Below are 22083 nucleotides of genomic sequence, written 5' to 3' on the forward strand. Positions count from 1 at the left end.
TTTTTGTTCCATTAGAAGTATTTTATTTTAAAGTACACTTGAAATTTTAAATGTGTACAAATTCAGAGGTTTAAAAAAACTTTGAAAGTCAGAGACACAGAGTTTAGGAAGCTGAAGGCTGAGAGTCTCCCTTCTCACTTAATCCATGCTTTATTTTGCATTCCTCACAGGTAAGCAGGCAGTGCCTAGAAGAGAAGCAAAAATAGACAGTGGTTTGTACTCTGACACTGGAAGCTCTAGCCTTATTATTATGATTATTATTTTAACTTAAAAAGTCTTTTTTAAAAAAGACTTTTGTTTCCCAGGCTGGTCTCGAACCGCTGGCATCAAGGGATCCTCCCACCCAACCCTCTCGAGTATCTGAGACTATAGGCGTGAACCACTGCACCTGGCCTCAACACAATATTAGAGATATAGTTTATGCTAAAGTTCACTAGGCTTGTTTTTCCAGAAATAATAGGAATTGTTGCTTGGTTTATGACCCCAGAATTTCACACCCCTAAAAGCAAATAATGAGCTTTATATTGAAACAGATGGTTGTATTTGTGGTCAGGGTCCAGCAGGGGTTGGACATATTAATTCTTTTTTAATTTGAGTAATTTCTAACAATAGCATAAAAATTATAAATATACAGTGCATTGATCCAGGATTGGACTATATACCTATAGAGTTAGGTTTGAACAGACACACACGTGCACATATATACACACATAATTTTTTAAATTAAAAAAATAATGATACTTCCAGAATTTCTGGCTTATAGTTTGCCTAACTTTCCCTTGGTATTCCCTTAGGACAGCAGGGAAAATGCACAGCTTCGTTCTAGAATAATATTAACATTTGAATATGGAATGGTGTCCTCAAGTCCCTCCTTGCATTAAAGTTTTATAATCTTACAAATTCAACAAACATTTACTGAACATCTACTACTGTGAGGACTTTGCAACAGGACGACTTTATTTATGCAGCACAGTGATAGGATGTGTTTTGAATGATAGAAAACTCATTCAACCTGGCTTGGGTGGGAAGGATTACTTGAAAGGTAGCAAGGCCACAAACTGCTATTGTAAAACCCTGAACATGTGGGTGAGGAACCCCTTTCTCTCACTTATTTCCCCCCACTGCTTTGAGAATGAAAAAAATCCTTAAGCATGGCATAAATTCCTCCAGAAGCTGACCTCTACCTGCCTGGACTTCCAGCTTGTCATCTGCCTTTCCCAATAGCTCTTTATGCTCCAGCCATAGGATGTATTTATGATTCCCTTTAATAATGAAAATCTCCCCTCTCTACATACTACTCCTGGACTGGAATCCCCTTCTTCAACCCCGCTATAGCTCCTACTGTAGCCATAGCTCCTGCTGTATCTCCTCTTGTCATACCTTCTGCTATAGTTCCTACTACTTGAATCTACTAAGATTCAAGTCAAGCATCATCACCTCCTCCAAGCAGTCCTCCTTAATGCCTATTCCTTAACTCTCTCCTCTACCTCAACTTAGTCAAGTGCCCCACTCTACTTTCCCTTCACTAGAAAATCAAATAGCTTGGTGCATTATTGCCTTTCAGATGTGCTGGTAATGGCCCTTCACATAGGGCACAGCAATTGGTTACCAGCTACAAATGCAAGTCCAGAGTGGGACTTCTGTGGCTGGCAGTGGGAAGGCAAAATGAAACCACAGAAAGCAGAGCTTAAAGGAGCCCTAGAAACTAGTTACTTCAATCACCTCCTTTCACAATGGACATTGTCTGAAAAATGTAGATTTCAGTTTTGTGTTTATAATTATTCTGAAATCCAAAGTTGGTTAATTGCAAAAGACACTCCTGAAATTGAAGAGGAAGCAGTCAACAAAATTCTCTCCTTGTTATGCTACTTTTTCCTACTTTCCTACACAGACCAGAATCATGTGATCAATTCCTCCCCAGCAAGCTGACTCTAAAACATAACTTTGCAAGGATGAACTATAGTTAGTGCTGTCTGTAAATATGGAATTAATGATGCACTGGTGGCCTTGCTTCTGTAATGGGAAAAGTAAGGGTTTGGAAAACAGATGATCTGAGGTGAGAGACCCTTTTCCACCCACTGCTAATGATGTCACCTTCAGAAGGTCTCTGAAGCTCTCTGGGTCTCATGCAGCTCATCAAAAAGAGACAGTATTGAAGGTTCCATCTATCACTCCAGGACTAGGGAACATGGCTTTCCAGTCACATAATTAGAAAAGGAACTTGGGTGTTTTGACTTCTAGTCCAGTTTGTTTTTGCCATATTGTGCTGCTTCTTAGATAGAACCCACTGTGACCAGCAAGGGGTCTTTAGAGAAATGTGTCCCCAACACTAGTCTTGTAACTACTATGGTAGAAATAGTAGCAATAGCTAATGTTTACTGAGCACTTACTGAGAGTCATGAATAATCATTTCTATCCTTTACATCTCATAAAAACTATCCTGATTACCATTTTGTACACATAACAAAACTGAAGATCAGAGAGCTTAAGAAACTTGCAGGGTCACACAGCTTAGTAAGTGGTGGAACTGGTTTTCAACCTAAGCACTGTAACAGCAGAGGTGATGCCATTAACTCCAAAGTCGTACTGTCTATTTCCCCTATAGAAAATCATGATATATACAGTATTAACATAGTAGCAGCTCCGCGGAGCCCTGCCGTAAAGGAAACTGTTAAGTTTTTTTTGTTTTTGTTTTAGTTTTTATTGTTGGTTTGTTTTTTGAGATGGGTTTCGTTCTTGTTGCCTAGGCTGGAGTGCAACGGCGCAATCTCGGCTCACCACAACCTCTGCCTCCCGGGTTCAAGCAATTCTCCTGCCTCAGCCTCCCAAGTAGCTGGGATTACAGGCATGCACCACCACGCCCAGCTAATTTTGTATTTTTTAGTAGAGATGGGGTTTCTCCATGTTGGTCAGGCTGGTCTTGAACTCCCGATCTCAGGTGATCCACCTGCTTTGGCCTCCCAAAGTGCTGGGATTACAGGCGTGAGCCACTGCACCCGGCCTAGAAACTGTTAAAGTTTTGTGTGACTCTGTGATGGTGAAAGCCATATCTGCTCATTGAGGAATTCCTTTTTTGTTTGTTTGTTTTTCTGAGATGGAGTCTCACTCTATTGCCCAGGCTGGAATGCAGTGGCATGATCTCAGCTTACTGCAACGTCTGCCTCCCAGGTTCAAGCGATCCTCCTGCCTCAGCCCCGCTAGTAGCTGGGATGGCAGTCATGCACCACCATGCCAGGCCTATTTTTGTATTTTTAGTAGAGACAGGTTTTCAGCATGTTGGCAAGGCTGGCCTCGAACTCCTGACCTCAGGTGATCCACCTGCCTCAGCCTCCCAAAGAGCTGGGATTACGGGTGTAAGCCACCAAACCTGGCCAAGAAATTCTTTAGAAACTTGCATAATGCTTTGAACACAGTAGGTACCCATTAAATATTTATTGAACAAATGAAATAGGTAAGTAGCTGTAATAACAGAGTTATTATTGAAGTTGCGTAGCAACAACTTTAAACCTGGGAGTTAAAACTTCTTTAACATATGAATTTTAAAAATTGTGTTTAATATTAAAGTCAGTAATCTTTCATTTAATTTTTATAATTACATTTCAGTCCCTCAATCAAACAGATTACAAACCTGTTATGCTGTGGACCAAAACCAGCCCCACGAAGTTGATCTTCAAAAAAATGGAATTTACTCTGGCATGCTCCTATGTATGACACCTTTCCAAGGCCAAATCCCAAGAGACCAGCAACTGTAAAAGCAGGTTGGGAGAGATCATTTAAAGGTTGAGAATCCTCTCCATTAGTTATCTTTTAGAGCTTTAAAAGTTAATGCTAGTAATTTTAAAATTAAAAGTACCATGCTAAATCAATGAATGAAAACTCTGAGAATGAAGTCTCTATTTAAAATGAGCAGGATTGGGAACTGGAGACTTCCTGATCTCAGCTTTGAACTGGTGGTAGAAGGGCCAGGACAGAGCAAGCCACAGTGCTGTCCTGGAGACAGTCAGCCAGAAGAGGGGCCACCTGTCAAGCAAATGGTTGAGACCACCGGGGCAGGGGAAGGTGGGGTCTGGGTTGTGGCTATATACAGCCTCCAATCACTGGGTTGAAACACCCCTAATCTTCCTTATGGCCTTGGAGTAGTGGAGAGCTTCAGTCCATCTTGCCTATAGGAGAGAGGTCAGAGGGAGAGGGACCCTCCTATGGAAGAGATCTCAAACCTCTTTCTCCTGCTAGGAATAAATGCAGTTTCAGACTCTCAACTGGAATGCATCCTTTTTATATATAAAAGATCTATTGATACAGGTGGAAGAAGATGAAACCCCAAGTTTGCAGTGAATCTATTATTAGAAATCCCCCAATTCTTAAAAATTACTCATTTTTTATATGCATTGTAGAAAATATTTTGAAAAGAGTGGCCAGGCCAAAAGAAGAAAATAAAAATCCCTAAAGGATGTATCATTCAGAGGCTCTGCTATTGAAAATCTTATTGTATATCCTGCCAGTCCCTCTTAGGCCGTGCTTTAAGGATGATCTAAGGAGAAGTCCCTACTGCTGAGCTGTATATCAGAAAGTGATGAATGAACTAAGAAATGCAGAGTGGCAGAAAATAGAGGCTGATTTTTCAAAAAGCCAATACAGGCAGTTTACTTAGGCTGGAAATTCATATCTCCAGTTGCTAGTAATGTCTTTTTTTTCCCCTAAAATGAATCTGCTTTTAAAATTTTTATTTATTTATTATAATTTTTAAAAATAGATACAAGGTTTCACCGTGTTGCCCAGGCTGGTCTCGAACTCCTGGACTCAAGCAACCCACCCACCTCAGCCTCCCAAAGAGCTGAGATTACAGATGTGAGCCACCATGTCTGGCTTGCTTTTTTATTTTTATGACTTACGGGCAACTTTGGGCAATGATCCAAATCTAGGATTAGCTGCCAAATAACCTAAGGAGTAATACAGAAATACAGTATTATTTCATTTTATAACTTATTTAAGTTATAAGTTATAAATTATAAGTTAAAGCATAAAGAAACCTCCAAAATTTAAGATATAAAATTTCTTAAATGTATACATATTCTGACTTTAAAAAGATGATCTTAAAAGAGCTATGATTCAATTCTCATTGACTTTAACTCCCAGATAGTCATTTTAGGTAAATTACAAATATTAGCTTTAATGTGCAGAAAAATAATATGAAACAGACAATTCAAGACTGATTCAAGGACATCAAGCAAAGGTAGGGCTAACAACAGTGTTCAAAGACATTAGTCATCATCTTCTTTCCCTTTTAAACAACTCAACATAGAAAGTTTCCATGTGCACATTCACATATCACTATTTTACAATGCAAACAGTACAACTCATGGTAGTTAGAACAACGGCCTTCTAGAGATACCCAAGTCCAAATTCCTGGAAAAGGTGAATATATTATGTCACAAAATGGGGATTAGGTGGAAAACGGAACTAATGTTGCTAATCAGATAACTTTAAAGAGAGGATCCGGGTGGGTCCAATGTGATCCTTCAGTGTGGAAGAGGAAACTGGTGATGGACGAGAGAGATGGCAGCAAGAGAAGAACTTGGCTCGATGTTGTGGACTTTACAGTCATAGGAAGGGGCCATTGGTTAAGAAATATGGGTGGTTCTAGAAGCTGGAAAGGAAAAGGAAGCCCAAGAGCCTTCAGAAGGAACATAGCTGGACCGACTCCTTGATTTCAGCCCTGTGAGACCCATTTCAGAATTCTGACTTCCAAAAACTGTAGGATAATACATTCATGTTGTTTTAAGTCACTGTGTTTGTGGTAATTTGTTAGAGAAATTGTAGAAAACTGATACCAAGCCCTGAAAAAATATATCAGCAAAGATGCAAAAGATGGTAGATGTCTTGGTCTGTTTTCTGCTGCTATAACAGAATACCACAGGCTGGATAATTTATAAAGAACAGAAGTTCACTTGGCTCACAGTTCTGGAGGCTGGGAAGTCCAAGAACAGAGAGCTGGCATCTAGTCAGGGTTATCCCATGGCAAGGAAGTGCAGGAAACAGAGAGCAAGAGGCTGAATGCATCCTTTTTATCAGGAACTACTCCTATGATAATAGTATTAATCCATTTATGAGGGTGGAGCCCTCATAATTTAACCTCTTAAAGGCCCCATCTCTTAATACTGTTACAATGGTAGTTAAATTTCAACCTGAGTTTTGAAGGGGATATTCACATCACAAGCAGTAGAACTGAAGTAGTTTAATATTTATAAAACATAATCCTGACTGGGTGCGGTGGCTCATGCCTGCAATCCCAGCACTTTGGGAGGCTGAGGTGGGCAGATCACTTGAGGTCAGGAGTATGAGACCAGCCTGGCCAACATGGTGAAACTCCGTCTCTACTAAAAATACGAAAATTAGCAGGATGTGGTAGTGCACGCCTGCAATCCCAGCTACTAGGGAGGTTTCGGCAGGAGAATTGCTTCAACCAGCTGGTGGAAGTTGCAGTGAGCCAAAATCAGGCCACTGCACTCCAGCCTGAGCAACAGAGCAAGACTCTGTATAAAAAAAAAACCCCATAATCTCCATATATGTCCCAGCCCCCATATTTTTATCTGTGTAAAAAATGATCTAAAAATGCTCGTTACTTCTACAAAAAGCTACCTTCAAGTTATAAAAATAAAATCATATTTAATGCATGACCTTTATGGACAAGAATGGTATTGGTCAGAGTGGGATTCTCCTAGATATGCGACATATGGTTTTTAAGACCCAGAAAAGAACGAGGATTTCTCCTTCATAGTTACTGAGTACAAATGTTCCTTTTAAGATCCCGGTAATCAAGTCTGGGTGTGGTGGCTTACCCCTGTAATCCCAGCACTTTGGAAGGCTGAGGCAGGAGGATCACTTGAGCTCAGAGTTCAAGATCAGCCTGGGCAATATAGTGAGACACTGTCTCTGCAGAAATTTTTTAAAAAATTATCTGGGTGAGGTGGCATGTGTCTATAGACCCAGCCACTTGGGAAGCTCAGGTAGGAGCATCACTTAAGCCTGGGAGGTTGAGACTTCATGGAGCCTCTATTGTATCACTGCACTGGATAACAGAGTAAGACCCTGTCTCAAAAATGAATGAACAAACAAAAATCCCACAAAACAAAACCCCAAGACCCCCATAAAATCCTGATAATCAGAAGCCAGGCATGGTGGCGTGTACCTATAATCCTAGCTACTCAAGGAGGTTAAAGGAGGAGGATTACTTGAGCCCAAGAGTTTGAGACCAGCTTGGGCAACATAGCAAGACCTCGTGTCATTTAAAACAAATAAAAAATAAAGCAAAATCCTGGCAATCAGCAGTGTTAGATAAAATGGGCTTAAACAGGATAAGGTGCCTTCTTGTCACCTGGGGACTAAGCAAAGTCTCTGGGTTCTCTAGTCAGGTGGAGACAGGGAGGAGATGAAGAAGAACCGAGAGGAAAACGGGAAAACACTAAGAGGCAGGGAGAGGTTGTGCGGGGAGGTACAAGGCAGCCGCTGGTCCTTACAGAATCTTCTATGGAGGAGATAGAGTGCCCACCTCAGGCAGATGCAGCCTCTTGCCAAAAGAAATGGCGTGGTGGACACAGGTTGGGGTGGATTTCAGCTCCCCACCCGCTTCCTAGAGCATCCTTATTTGTACAGGGAACCATCTGTCTAACCACATGCAGAGGCCCTGAAAGACACAGCACTCCGGCACAGAGAAAGGCACGGGATTGCTTCTCTTTTCGGTAAACAAAGCAAATTTATTATCTTATAGTTCTTGAGGTCAGACATCCAAAATGGGTCTCACCAGATGAAAACCAAGGTTTTAACTGCATTCCTTAAATGGACTGCCTTCCTATCTGGAGGCTGGAGGGTGTGCCTTTCTAGCTTCTTGAGGCTGCCCACAATCCTTCGCTCACGGCCCCTTCATCCATCTTCAAGTCCAACAATGTTTAGCTGAGTCCTCAGATTGCCACCTCTCTGATTCCACCTTCAGATCCCATCTCTCACTTTTAAGGACCCTTTTAGTTACACCAGGCCCACCTGGATCACCCAGGATGCTCTCCCTGTTTTAAGGTCAGGTGATTAACAACCCTAATTCCATCTACAACTTTGATTTCCTTTTGCCAGGTAACCCAATATATTCACTAATTCTGGGGATTAGTATGCTTTCTGGGGAGATGGGGACTTAGGCTAAAAATAGGAAGAAGTCTGCATAAATAAATCCTTCACGAAAAAATAAGTGCCAGGGGCCAAAAAGCTTCCAGGAGAGTCACAGAAAACTGGGCTCTCTGAAATTAGATTATTTAACAAATGTTGAACCTTACCTTGGTAGACTAGTCCCTGGGTGACAAGCATGCTTACAAGAGAAAAAGGCAGAGCTGTAAGGCAAAAATGTCCTTTAATATTGGTATTTGAAAAATTGGCACCTCACCTAGAAGTTATGGAGAATTGCTCTGAGCTTTTCTCTTACCTTCTTTGTCAGTGAAATTTTATTCGTTTGTTACTTTACTAACAAATATTTATTAAGTGCAGCGTGGAGAATTTTCTTGGAATCTTCCCCAGTCACTCACCCTGAGGCACAGCATTAATTTGAACCCTATGCTACTTCATCTCTGACATCCGCTTGTAATGAATGCCAACATGCACCAGATTCTAAGTATTACATATAATAAAGGCATCTTAGGATATAAGTATATTTACCTATTGAATTTGGGAGCTGCCTTTAGCTATGTGTATATTTTGAAATTTTCAATCCTACATAAATGTTAAAAAGCAATACAATAAACTCCTACATACCCTTCATCTAGATTCATTAATTGTGAACATTTTTCCAAATTTGCTTTATCATTTTTAAATTTATCCTTTTTTTCTGAGCCACGTGAAATTTGCAAACATTATGACTCTCTGTAACTAAATACTTCAGCAGGTGTCGTCTAATAACAAGAATGCTTCTGCACGTAGTTACACCGCCATTAGCATGGTCAAAATTGAACACTCATACTCAAGAAAAAATATATTAACTTATACACAATTGTTATTCAAATCTCTCCAATTGGCCCAATAGCTGTCGGCCAATAGTTGTGGGTTTTTTTCCAATTCAGAAATTCAGGGATCATACATTACACATACTCTTCCATCTGCTTTAGTCTAGGACAGTTCCCTGCCTTTCTTTTTCTTTTTAATGACATTTTCTCTTACAATTTGGATTTGCCCAATGATCCAAATTAAAGATTACAAGATGACTATATTCATGTTAAACATGTGTAATGTTTAGCTACAATTTTAAAACAGGAAATTTAGTCTGGGAAAAGCAGTTTCTAGTTCTGTCTATCAAAATGTGTCAGATGACTTCTTTCAAAAGCAGAGAGTAGTGATAAACATGTAGCTCTTTCTAGTTCAACCGAGACAAATCAAATAGCAACCAATTTTTCCACTCATAGCTATCCCATAGTGGGCAAACAGGTCATACTGAAGTGTTAATATACTAGGGCCCAATTAAATTTTTGGAATGAATTTCTGGACATCAACTTCTAGAAGGTGTTCTTTCTTTCTTTTTTTTTTTCTGAGGTGGAGTCTTGCTTTGTTGCCCAGGCGGGAGTGCAGTGGCGTGATCTTGGCTCACTGCAACTTCTGCCTCCTGGTTTCAAGCAATTCTCCTGCCTCAGACTCCCAAGTAGCTGGGATTACAGGCCCCTACCACCACGCCTGGCTAATTTTTGTATTTTTAGTAGAGATGGGGTTTCACCATGTTAGCCAGGCTGGTCTTGAACTCCTGACCTCATGATCCACCCACCTCAGCCTCTCAAAGTGCTGGGATTACAGGCATAAGCCACTGCGCTTGACCTGAGAGTGTTATTTCTAAAACAAGTGATACTAAATTTGAATGACTTAAGAAATCAAAATGAGTATTTCAAAGTATAAATTATCCACACATCAGCCATGTTGCAAAATATTGAGACTATATCGACAGGCTCTACTATGCGATTTTCCAATGCTGAATCACACATTTTTTAAATTGGAAGAGACCTTAATGCACAGCCTGAATTCACACCCTTTTCTTATGTGAGGCAGGCTCAGAAAGAGGAAGTGACTCAGCTGAAAATGTTATTTCAGAGACAGTGTAAGAGAAGTATTAATGGAACACAGCCATTTTTCATTCATTCGACAAATATCGATTAGGTATTTTCTATGAATGGAGCACTGTGCTAGGCTCTAGGATGAAGTTCCAGATGAACCTGACATTATTTCTGAACTCTACGAAGCTTAGAGTCTAGTGGAATTTAGGAAGGTCCACTCTTTGGGAGTCGACAAATTATAAATAACAGTCTTGGTATGCGTTCTTGGTCACATGTTCTTGGGGAAGGGAAGAGTTACATGTGCATCACCTTTTGCTAAGTGAGGTAAAGTGCTCCTTAATCAGATATTATCTCTGTTCTAAATAAGGAATGAACCTGGATTTAAACTCTAAACATCCCCGAATATCAAAGTTCTTCAGATAGTTATGCAAAGTCCCTGCTCAAAAGTAAGTCATTACCACAATTCTAATATGATATCTAGGCAGTTTGCTGCCACAAATACAGTGTTAGTTGCAATTACCTCTCTTCCAGAAACTTTCTTCCTGACATTCTCGCATAATCTTTGAAATCTCTGCTCTGTGGATGTGCAGTTTTGATTTTGGACAAAACAACAGGCTCTGTAAGGAAAATTACATGGTGAGCTAACTGAGATCATCCGAAAATCACCCACTTTGTTTTCTGTTTTCTCCAGAAGATAACAGGGAGGTCTCTTCACTTGCAATACAGTGTGTGTTCTGTGCCAGAGACAGCCTAAAGCAACGATCAGTTTCCAAGAGTGCTTTCCCGCTGGGAACACTGATTGACTTAGGCAACAGAAGGATCCCAGCTGGAGAGTGAGAGTGATTCACTGGTGCAGGCAGCAGATTTGTGGTGAGGCTGAATCCCTGCTGAGGCCACATTTCCTTCCCCACCTCCATGCCTCTACGTGGTTCACTGTACCTAGAATGCTGTTCACTCCCTTCGCCTGACTGGTCTTAACACCCAACTGAACATTGTCTCCCGGGTGAGGAGAGAGATTTTCCCCAGCACAATAGTTAGACATCGGGCATCACACTCAGAGCACCTATGTATATGCACTTCTGCATGCATTTTTAGACTGTGAAATCATCAATGGACTGCTTTTTATTAGTCAACATAGTTTACTTTCAATCTGGACACTTTTTAAAACACATTTATAAGTGGTGTGCATATAATTTCTCATGTAAATATTGACATAGTTGACATAACTATTTTGATTAGTTCTGTAGTATTTTTTGGACTTTATTAAAAATTAAAAAAAATTTAATTGTTGTGGGTACATAGTGTGTTCTGCAGTGTTTTTTTTTTGGACAGGGTATCACTTTGTCACCTGGGCTACAGTCCAGTGGTGTGATCGTGGCTCACTGTAGCCTCTACCTCCCTGGTTCAAGCAATCCTCCTGCCTCAGCTCCCCTAGTAACTAGGACTATAGAGACCATGGGGTTTTGCCATGTTGCCCAGGCTGGCCTCCAACTCCTGAGCTCAAGCAATCTGCCCTCCCTTGCCTCCCAAAGTGCTAGGATTACAGGCGTAAGCAACCATGCCTGGCCTTGCAGTGTTTTTTTTTTTTAAATCAAGTTCATATGCTGTCATCTAGACCAACTCCCATCTTTTACCATTCCTTTTGCTTTGTTGGTACATATGTTTTAATCACTCACTCTCTTCCACATTCTCCATTCTTTCCCCTCTGCCCATTCTGGGTGACTTTTTCCTTTTCTTTCTTTCTTTCTTTTTTTTTTTTGTGTGTATGAGCCAAAGATTTATTTCTTCATTTCTTGCATTTGAAGTACTCTTCGATAACATCCTTGGATCTTTTATTTCTTTTTTTCTTTTCTTTTTTTTTTTTTTTTTGAGATGGAGTCTCGCTCTGTAGCCCAGGCTGGAGTGCAGTGGCGTGATCTCAGTTCACTGCAACCTCCCCTCTCGGGTCCCAGTTCAAGCAATTCTCCTGCTCAGCCTCCGGAGTAGCTAGGATTACAGGCATGCGCCACCATGCCCAACTAATTTTCATATTTTTAGTAGAGACAGGGTTTCATCACTTTGGCTAGGCTGGTCTTGAACTCCTGACCTCGTGATCCGCCCGCCTCGGCCTCCCAAAGTGCTGGGATTACAGGCGTGAGCCACCGAACCCGGACGGATCTTTTATTTCTATCCATTCTTGTGAAATATTCATTATCTTCGGTGAATATATCTTTTTAATGTAAATAGCACTGTTTTATATATTTGATTCTTAAAATCCTCTCAACTCAGCTCTATGCTTTTAAGATCCACCCATGTTGCTGTCTCCATCTAGTCTGCTGCTTGTAACAGCTGTATAATTCTGCACAATGCCTCCGAGGCCCCACCACCTCATGTTCCCCCTGTGGACTCACGAGAGAACATTTTTCAGACACCAACCTAGAAGTAAAGCTCAGGGCGTGTATATTCTTACTGCGACTGAGTGTTGCTAGACCGCTCTCCTCAATGGCTGCGCAGTCTCCACCCCTACCAGCAGGGCCGGAACACTCCCTCCCGGCTACGTAGCCTGTGTAACAGCTAGGCATGGGTAAAGACGATTCCAAGCAAGTTAAAGAAAGAAGTTTGGCTCTTTCCTTGCCGCCGCCGCTTCAAGATTCGGCTTCACCTTTAACTCACCGCCGTGGCCGAGGAAGGCATTGCTGCTGGAGGTGTAATGGACGTTAATACTGCTTTACAAGAGGTGCTGAAGACCGCCCTCATCCACGATGGCCTAGCACGTGGAATTAGCGAAGCTGCCAAAACCTTAGGCAAGCACCAAGCCCATCTTTGTGTGCTCGCATCCAACTGTGAGGAGCCTATGCCCGTGAAGTTGGCAGAGGCCTTTTGTGCTGAACACCAAATCAACCTAATTAAGGTTGATGACAACAAGAAATTAGGGGAATGTGTAAGCCTCTGTAAAACGGACAGAGGAACCCCGGTAAAGTGGTTGGTTGCAGCTGTGGAGTAGTTAAGGACTATGGCAAGGAGACCAGGCGCAGTGGCTCATGCCTGTAATCCCAGCACTTTGGGAGGCCGAGGCGGGCGGATCACAAGGTCAAGAGATCAAGGCCAGCCTGGCCAGCATGGTGAAACCCCGTCTCTACTAAAAAAATACAAAAATTAGCCGGGCACGGTGTCATGCGCCTGTAGTCCCAGCTACTCGGGAGGCTGAGGCAGGAGAATCACTTCAACCTGGGAGGTGGAGGTTGCAGTGAGCCGAGATTGGGCCACTACACTACAGCCTGGTGACAGAGCAAGACTCTGTCCCCCCAAAAAAGGACTATGGCAAGCAGTCTCAGACTAAGGATGTCATTGAAGAGTACTTTAAATGCAAGAAATGAAGAAATAAATCTTTGGCTCACAAAAAGAAAGAAAGAATTTTGTTAACGCTTGGAATTACTTCTTTGCTAACGAATGTGTTTGAGTATCTCTACATATTCTTCAGCTACACTGCCCTTCTCTATGGTTTTCAGGCAATTCCTGTAATTGGATCTGGGTTGTAATCTTTTTGTATTGGCTCATTAATTTTTTTGTGGAAAAATACATATAATATTTGCCATTTTGACCATTTTATTTTATTTTATTTTTTTAGAGACAAGTTCTTGCTCTGTCACCCAGCCTGGAGTAGAGTGGTGCCATCATAGCTTGCTGCAGTCTCAAACTCCTGGACTCAAGTAATCCTCCCACCTCAGCCTTCTGAGTAGCTGAGACTATAAGTGCACACCACCTTGCCCGGCTAATTAAAAGAAAAAAAATTTTTTTTTTATATAGAGCTGGGGGCATCTCCCTATGTTTCTCAGGCTGATCTTGAACTCCTGGCCTCAAGTGATTGTCCCACTTTGACTTCCCAAAGTGCCAGGTTTACAGGTGTGAGCCACCATGCCTAGCCTCATTAAATTTTTTTTTTTTTTAATTTAACTTTTTCTTTACTATAGAAGTCACAGGCTGGGCACAGTGGCTCACACCTGTAATCCTAGCACTTTGGGAAGCCAAGGTGGGTGGATTGCCTGAGCTAAGGAGTTTGAGACCAGCCTGGCAACACAGTGAAACCCTGTCTCTACTAAAACAATACAAAAAATTAGCCAGGTGTAGCAGGTGTAGTGGTGTGCACCTGTAGTCCCAGCTACCTGGGAGGCTGAGGCAGGGAATTGCTAGAACCTGGGATGCAGAGGTTGCGGTGAGCTGAAATTGCACCACTGCACTCCAGCCTGGGCGACAGAACGAGACTCCGTCTCAAAAAGAAAAAAAAGAAGTCACACTTGTATTTCCTTTTTTGTGAATTATTTATGTGGGTTCTTTGCCATTTATCTCCAGGGCAAAAACCTGTGTTTTTCTGGTTGCAGTGCAGCTCCTTAACTCTTGAAGTGTAGTTCGATTGTGCTGATCTAGCCACTGTCTTTTTTAGATTTTCTGTGTAGTAGATGCCAATGTACAGGATGGTCACCATTTCTTGAGCACTTTGTATGGGGCTGGTCCTGGGCCAAGCACTTTACATATGTGATGCCAATGAATGGGTTGGAGAAACCCTGTGGCACCAGCATCTGTGGAGCTCTATAAGCAGCCCAAGCTGGCGACCTCCCTCTTTTCTCTCTGCAACTCCCCAAGGCACAGGGCAAAGATGCAGTAAGTCCCAGGGTGAGTCACAGCAGCAGAAGGAGCTGCTCTCAGTCTCCACTTATCTTCCTTCCTTAGCACATGCACGCCTCCAGATGCCCAGGGTAAATATTTGCTCTTGCTCTTGGCTGTGCCTGGGGCAGAAATAAGGACTGCCTCCCCTTAATAAACAAATGCACATACCCTGGCTATCATAATTGCTTCCAGTCCTGCAGTCAGCCTGTAATCCCAGTGCTTTGGAAGGCCGAGGCAGGCAGACCACTTGAGGTCAGGAGTTCAAGACCAGCCTGGCCAACATGGTGAAATCTCGTCTCTACTAAAAATACAAAAATTAGCCAGGTGTGGTGGCGGGTGCCTGTAATCCCAGCTACTCAGGAGACTGAAGTGGGAGAATTGGTTGAACCCGGGAGGCGGAGGTTGCAGTGAGCAGAGATGGCACCACTGCACTCTAGCCTGGGTGACAGAGCGAGACTCCATCTCAAAAAAAAAAAAAAAGAAAAGAAAAGGAGCTCTGGTGATCCTTTTCTATACAGCAATGAATGTTTGATGACTCTCCATTTCACGGAGGCAACTCAGGTATCCAAATAATTCTCCTTGTGACTTTCTATCATTTGTCTGTTTGCCTTGCCTAAACTTTGCTCCTTAAACATTACTGCCTCCATACCCTATTTTCAGCTTGAATATGAATGCTATTGACCCATCAGAGATGGAGTTTTGCTCTTGTTGCCTAGGCTGGAGTGCAATGGCATGATCTCATCTCACCACAACTTCTGCCTCCTGGGTTCAAGCGATTCTCCTGCCTCAGCCTACTGAGTAGCTGGGATTACAGGCATGCGTCACCACGCCTGGCTAATTTTGTATGAAACAGGGTTGGTCAGGCTGGTCTTGAACTCCCAACTTCAGGTGATCTGCCCACCTCGGTCTCCCAAAGCGCTAGGATTACAGGCATGAGGCACTGTGCCTGAGCTCTCTTTTGTTCATTGATATATTCCTGAAATACACAGTATCCATTCCTAACAAGTTGAAAAATGGTTTTCACATTAACACTTGGATTCTCAACCTGCTAGCTAATTAGTAATTAAAGACTCTGCCACCTTGAACAGTAACACCTGTCAGCAGCATAGGATTAGTGCATCTACCCATAGTAATAAAAATGTAAAAAAAAATAAGCAAAATGTCACCAGGTGTGGTGACTCACGCCTGTAATCCCAGCACTTTGGGAGGCTGAGGTGGGAGGATCATTTGAGCTCAGGTGTTTGAGACCTGCGTGGGAAATATAATGGGACCCCTATCTCTATAAATGAATGAATGAATGAATGCAATATGTGCCATTCTGTTAGAGTCTATAAAGAGTTTTGCTCTGCTATCAGAAACCTCTTGAGTCACTGACAGTTCATCTAAGAGTTAGTAAGACTGGATTCTAAAGAAGAAAGAGTAAAAATAAAGGATTTTATAAATAAAATTTTAAAAGGCTTCTTTTCAAAGCAGCTGAAAACACACTTTTCAGCTGCTTTGAAAAGCGGCTTTTTTTTTTTCAAAAGCCCATCCAACAAAGTGCCAGATTGAAAAAAATAAGATACTGGTTAAGGATGAAATTTAATAAAAATCCTGTATGATATATATTTTTTTAGATGGCAGGTCCTGCAATTAAAACTATACCTGACCAGGAATGGTGGCTCACACCTGTAATCCCAGCATTTCAATAGGCCTAGATAGGCGGATTAACTGAGGCCAGAACTTTGAGATCAGCTTGGGCAATATAGTGAGACCTCATGTCTAACCACAAAAAAATAATTAGCCAGGCATGGTGTCCTGCACCTGTCATCCCAGTTAAGTGAGAAGCTCAAGTAGGAGGATCGCTTAATCCAGCAGTTTGAGGCTGTAGTGAGCCATAATTGCACCACTGCACTCTGGTCTGGGTGACAGTGTGAGAGCCTGGCTCAACAAATTGATCAATAAAGATAAAAGTATACCTGCTTGCTTGGTGGTGGCAAATGGGGATCTTTATCTTGGTTTCCACGAGTAGACGCTGAAGCCATGATGACCTTGTGCTTGCTCTCCTTCCAGTTGATTATCCTCTGCTTACTCCTTGACCCAGTGTCTAAGGACCGTAGAAGAGAATCACTATGCCATGACTGAACGTTTGTATCAAGCTTAAAAGCATCCTGAGGATCCACTGGAGTTATTTGGAAAACTCATTTTCCTTTTGTCATTAGTCCATCCGCAAACTCAACTTCTCGTGCCCCTCTTCCACTAGCATACACACATTCACTCACTAATGTGGGACAGATCAGATTTAGAATAGAGTGAAATATCACACTGTGCACTGAGTGTTGATTATGTGCCAGCCTGGGGGTATGAAGAAGGATAAGACAAGATCACTGCTGAAGGAATTCACAGTCCACAGAGGGAGACAGACAAGTTAACAGTTATACAACATGAAAAGGGTTCCCTTGGGGTATGCACAGGATGCTAGGGAAGGAAATGAAGGACGGTCCATTCCATCTAGTCAGGTCACAAGAGGGACTAGGACTCCTAAGCTTTCAGGAGGATCTGTGGAAGGCAGATGGACTCTGGAACAGGAGAACCAGGTTGGAAGGTGGTGCAGTAGTCTGGGCCAGGAATTACAGAGACCTGAACAAAGACCCTGGTGGGAATTCAGCATTTTTGATAGATATGCTAAATCCTACAGCCACCAGGCAGTCACTTTTGCTGTTGGTGGCAACCCAGGCTGGAACCCAGCTCTGTCTATCTTTGATAGAGAGGCTAAATTTGGGTTTGGAAATGTTGGATTTGGGTACCTGTGGGGGCAAACAGAATTAGCTGTTAATATTCGTTAATATTTGACTATTTGGGTCTGGAGTTCCAGAACAGGGGTAGGCTAGAGAGATGAATTTGGGAACTGCCATCATAGACATGAGAGTTAGAGCAGGGAACTTGAACAAATGTGTCTAAAAACAGTATTTGGAAATATGAACATTGAACCCAAGGGGATATTGAAAAGAGAAGAAAGAAAGATTTAAAAAGAAAAAAAAAGCAGGCCAAGGAAATGACTGAGAAAGAATAGCTGATACAGAGGGGAGGGAATTCCTGAAGGAGGGAGTGAATCATCAACACCTTCACATGGCTTAGAAAAGTGGACCTTGGATTTGGCAATGATGGACATAATCCAGGTGGACTTTGAGCCTCCTCCTGCCCTGAGTGGAGCCCTGAACTCCACCACTACTTCTGCTTTTCTTCTGCAAAATGAACGTCTTATGCACAATTCTATTTCCTACATCAATTACTAAACTTTGAAGCATTTGAGCTAAAGGGACCCATACTCCCATCAAGTTTCATCACAGGTGCCTAATGTGATTACAGAGGCAGCATGGTGGGCTTCACAGGAAAGTACTGGGTCCAAGAGACCAGGGTTCAAATCCTAACTCTTTCCCCCTGCGATCCCTGTGCTTTGGTACAAACGACTTCATCCGTCTGTGCCTCAGCTTTCTCCTCTGTTAAGTGGGCATAATGCACACAACGGTGAGGGGCTGTGGCAGAGATGAAGACGAGGATGAAGATGAGGGATAGGTCCATAAATCCCCGCTCAGCACCTAGCACGCTGCGAGTCTGTGCGTATGAAGGGGCGGCTGTCAGAGAGGCCCTGCACACCTTCCAATTCCTGAGCACTCCCAGGAAGTCTTTGCTGACCAGGCCAAACTAGATTATCTTTGCTTAGCCAGTAGGCCACTGTTCTATATTAGGAAGCAAAGATACCTCTCAGCTTCGGTGGCCAGGTCCTCTGGCGCTCACTTAGTCCTCAGTCCACACCTAAGAGCAAGCCTTCCGAGGGTCTTGACTGCAGGTGTAGCTCCCACCCCCCACCCTAGGGCGGTCCAGGGACCCTCTGCTTCTTCAGTGATGGGGAAGGGACCCGGGGGGTGCTGACTGGCGGACGTGCGTAGGAAAGCGCGCCCCAGCATGGGGGGCGGGAGTGCTTCTTAGAATGGCCTGGAACTGGGGGCCTGCCGGGCTGGACGACGGGCTGTGGACACCGCACTTTCTGATGCGGTCGAGGGAGCCGGGCGGGGGTCAGCCTACTGGAGTCCGCCGCCGTCCCCGGACAGAGGCAGCCGGGGCCACCCCAAGCCTCCCAGCCCCTAGCCCGCGCCGGGGCCGCCGGGGTCCGAACACGGTGGGAGTGAGGGGCGGCCACTGCTGCACCGCGCCGCCTTCAAAGGACTGCCCCGCGGCTCCGCGTTCCCCCAGACCACCCCCTACCGCCGTCACCACCCCCGGGGCAGGGGCTCACCTGTGGAGGCCGGGTCGCCTCCGAGGCCGCGTCCCCCGTTGCCGAGCCCAGCAGGCCTCGCTCCCCTGCGACTGCACCGCGGCCCGCGGCCCCCACCGGTCTCCCCGGCTTCCTCCCGGTCCTTCGTGTTTTCTTCTTTTGCTCCGCCCCTTCGCCTGCCCGCTAAGCTCTAAGCTGAAGAAGTCACCCTACCGCCACCTGCCAGTTGCTTTCGCTGTCGTGGGCAACCCAAGCTGAAACCCAGCTCTTGCTGGAACCCCCTCCCCGCCCCTGTCAACCCTCAAGGCTTGTCCCGACACCGAGTAGGTTCTAGTTCCTTTGTGTCTTCCACAGGACTCCCTTTCTCCAGCAATCGCAGCCAGAAGAGCCTTGTATTGAGTCCCCGCCCTGGGCCAGGCGTGGGCATCACCCTTGCACTCCTTTTCCGCAGCCCCGTGGCTCGCCCGTTGAGATCTCTGCTTCGCAGACGGGTCATCTGAGTTGTGCGGGCCGCCAGGGGAGTCTGGAGTCCACCCAAGATCCGCTTGGCTCCCAGGCCTTCTCTTTCCTTTGCTCTTTGTCGGCCCCCTCTTCCTTCCTGTCTCTCCCCAACTCTGACTTGTAGGGGGAAGCCGCTGACATTGGGAAACTTTAATACTGACACCAGCTGTTACCGGAGAGGAGTCTCGATGCAGACCCCAAGCGAGTGTTCTTGGACTTCGCAGAAGAAAGAATTCGAGGTGAGTGCATAAAGTGAGAGTAAGTTTATTAAGAAAGTAAAGAAACCAGGCCGGGGGCGGTGGCTCACGCTCACTCCTGTAATCACAACACTTTGGGAGGCCAACCCAGGTGGATCCCTTGAGCCCAGGAGTTCAAGACCAGCCTGGCCAACATGGTGAAACCCCCTCTCTTCTAAAAACAAACCAAACTTAGCCAGGAGTTGTGGTGCATGCCTGTAATTCTAGCTACTTGGGAGGCTGAGGCAGGAGAATCGTTTGAACCCGGGCAGAGGTTGCAGTCAGCCAATATGGTGCCACTGCACTCCAGCCTGAGTGACAGAGCAAGACTCCATCTCAAAAAAGAAGAAGAAGAAGGAGGAGGAGGAGGAGGAGGAGGAGGAGAAGAAGAAGGAGAAGAAGAAGAAGAAGAGGAAGAAGAAATGGCTACTCCACTGGCAGAGCAGCTCGACGGATTATACTTATAGTTATTTCTTGATTGTATGCTAAATAAGAAGTGGATTATTCATGAGTTTTCCAGGAAACGGATGGGCAATTCCCAGAACTGAGGGTTCCTTTACTTTTTAGACCATATAGGGTAACCTTCTGACGTTGCAGTGGCATTTGTAAACTGTCATGGCCCTGGTGGGAATGTCTTTTATCATGATAATGCATTATAATTAGCATTTAATGGGCAGTGAGGATGATCAGAGGTCACTTTCATGTCCATCTTGATTTTGATTGGTTTTGGCCAGCTTCTTTACTGCGTCCTGTTTTATCAGCAAAGTCTCTGTGACCTGTACCTTGTGCCGACCTTCTATCTCATCCTGTGACTATGAATGCCACACCACCTGGGAAGGCAGCCCAGTAGGTTTCAGCGTTATTTTACTCAGTCCCTATTCAAGATGGAATGGCTCTGGTTCAAACACCTCTGGACACAGTTATCCCAGCTGTGGCTGACAATCTTTTCTGGGCTGAGCTGCCAGTACTGACCTGGTATGTTGACTTGGAGAAAGGCTGTGGAGTTCCATTGAAGGCCCTCTTCATTACTCACCTTTTCCTACTGAGTAAATTGGTCCCTGTATCTGTGGCCTTAGCCTCTCCACAATGGCCCCCTCTTCCTCACGCCTCCCCCATCCACACCACTGACTTGTTGTACCTCACATTCAACAGCTCTTTTCCACCTGAGACCCCCCCACCCCCACCCCCACCTGCAGACTCTCCTGATCTGTCCTGTCCTGGCTTTTTCCTACTTCTGCTTTTTGACTGTTCTCCAGGAAAATTTTGCTGGGCCCCTGCTGTTGGAAACAGGTGCTTGGTGCGGCAAAGAAAAATTAGCACTGAGACAAAGGATTTTTCAGCAACGCAATTTTTACTTCCTGGAGGAAGACTACTCTCAATAGCCATCTTGCCACGAGAGTACAATGAACGAAGGAAAACACACAAATTTATCCCTTACACATTTTGGGTCGTCCTCACTGCTGGGTCTGATTTCCGTTGGCTGGAGCCAGACCTCACAATCTAAACTAAAACCCAATTGGCTAATAACTTAAAACTTTTCTAAACAGGTAAAAGCAATGGAGAGCTGGGACATGCCTGTGAGCACATCCAGCATAGATATCTTGGTTAAAGTACAAGGTCATAGAATGTCCTATGTGCCTGTAAGCATGGCATGTCTAACAGCTACATAGGATAGGGCTTGACAAAGTTATTAGTACACTTATTCTTTAACAAGAAAGGAAACTTTAAAAAGGAACTTTTCTACTTTCCACAACAGCTTAAGGCAGGCCTTTCTTCTTTCTCATAGCACAGAGCACTATTGTTTTCCTTCAAAGCACTTATCACAACTCATTATGGGCTTATTAGTGTGTTCATTTATAGAAAGCCTGTTTTCCCTGCTTCAGTGTAATCTTCATGAGGTACAGAACAATATGGAGTCAGTTTTGTTCACCATTTTGTAACATCTTAGATTTAGAAGGAGCTCAATAAATATTTGTTGAATGAATGAATGAATAAGTGGGCCTGGGTTCAATGACTGTCAAGATACTGTGGTTTTGGAGGGTTCATTTCCCTAGTAGATCCTCCAGACCACATTCCTCCATGGATTCACTGGTTCCTCCCCTCACCAAAGTGTGTCTTATTTTCTTTTCACTCCTTTTTCCACCTCCAAATTAAAGGGAATATAATTATATTGCTAATTTCACATTGTATTACCAGAAGTCAGAAAAAGCTTCTGCCATTTTGTGGTCTGAACAGAATAGCTTTCTAATAGGTTTTGTGATTTATATGAATAATACATGGTCCTTTATTATTAAATGAACAGCCCTCCATGTCACCGAAGTCCACCTTCTAACAAATACTCTAATGGCATTTGTCCTTCAGTATCTTGCTATGC

At 43.8% G+C, this 22083-nt stretch overlaps 1 protein-coding gene and 1 long non-coding RNA gene across 7 annotated transcripts in view; one reads left to right on the forward strand and one right to left on the reverse strand.

Annotated features, from left to right (window-relative positions):
- OCIAD2 (OCIA domain containing 2) lies at positions 1-19328 on the reverse strand. 4 transcript variants are annotated; one of them, XM_012441067.2, is made up of 7 exons: positions 18994-19321; positions 16676-16803; positions 10594-10690; positions 8322-8375; positions 4893-4940; positions 3629-3746; positions 1-185 (listed from the first exon to the last, which is right to left on the reverse strand). In XM_012441067.2, the coding sequence occupies exons 2-7, from the start codon at positions 16739-16741 to the stop codon at positions 104-106; spliced, it is 465 nt and encodes a 154-aa protein (XP_012296490.1). In that variant the 5' UTR covers positions 16742-16803; positions 18994-19321; the 3' UTR covers positions 1-103. The 4 variants fall into 4 exon arrangements, with proteins under 4 accessions (XP_012296490.1, XP_064223062.1, XP_064223057.1 ...); XM_064366992.1 differs by lacking the exon at positions 10594-10690 and having other exon boundaries at positions 18994-19328; XM_064366987.1 differs by lacking the exon at positions 3629-3746 and having other exon boundaries at positions 18994-19325.
- The window catches only part of LOC110568146 (uncharacterized), a 24729-nt gene continuing 21826 nt past the window's right edge, over positions 19181-22083 (forward strand). For all 3 annotated transcript variants that reach the window (XR_010338969.1, XR_010338968.1, XR_002478480.2), the window contains exon 1: positions 19181-19712. This is a non-coding gene — a long non-coding RNA (uncharacterized LOC110568146). The remainder of the gene's footprint in view (positions 19713-22083) is intronic.

The sequence above is a fragment of the Aotus nancymaae genome, unplaced genomic scaffold (genome assembly GCF_030222135.1).
Source record: "Aotus nancymaae isolate 86718 unplaced genomic scaffold, 86718_ANA_hifiasm-v0.15.2.pri h1tg000006l, whole genome shotgun sequence".
Lineage (NCBI taxonomy): Eukaryota > Metazoa > Chordata > Mammalia > Primates > Aotidae > Aotus > Aotus nancymaae.

Bases quoted from the DNA above. Each gene is read 5' to 3' on its own strand.
- OCIAD2 (XM_012441067.2), bottom strand. From the start codon at position 16,741: ATGGCTTCAGCGTCTACTCGTGGAAACCAAGATAAAGATCCCCATTTG. The intron at 8,376-10,593 runs GTAATTGCAACT...TTTGCCTTACAG, and splicing joins AGAAAGTTTCTGGAAGAGAG to CTCTGCCTTTTTCTCTTGTA. The intron at 3,747-4,892 runs GTAAGTCATAAA...CTGCTTTTACAG, and splicing joins ATCATTGCCCAAAGTTGCCC to TTGCTGGTCTCTTGGGATTT.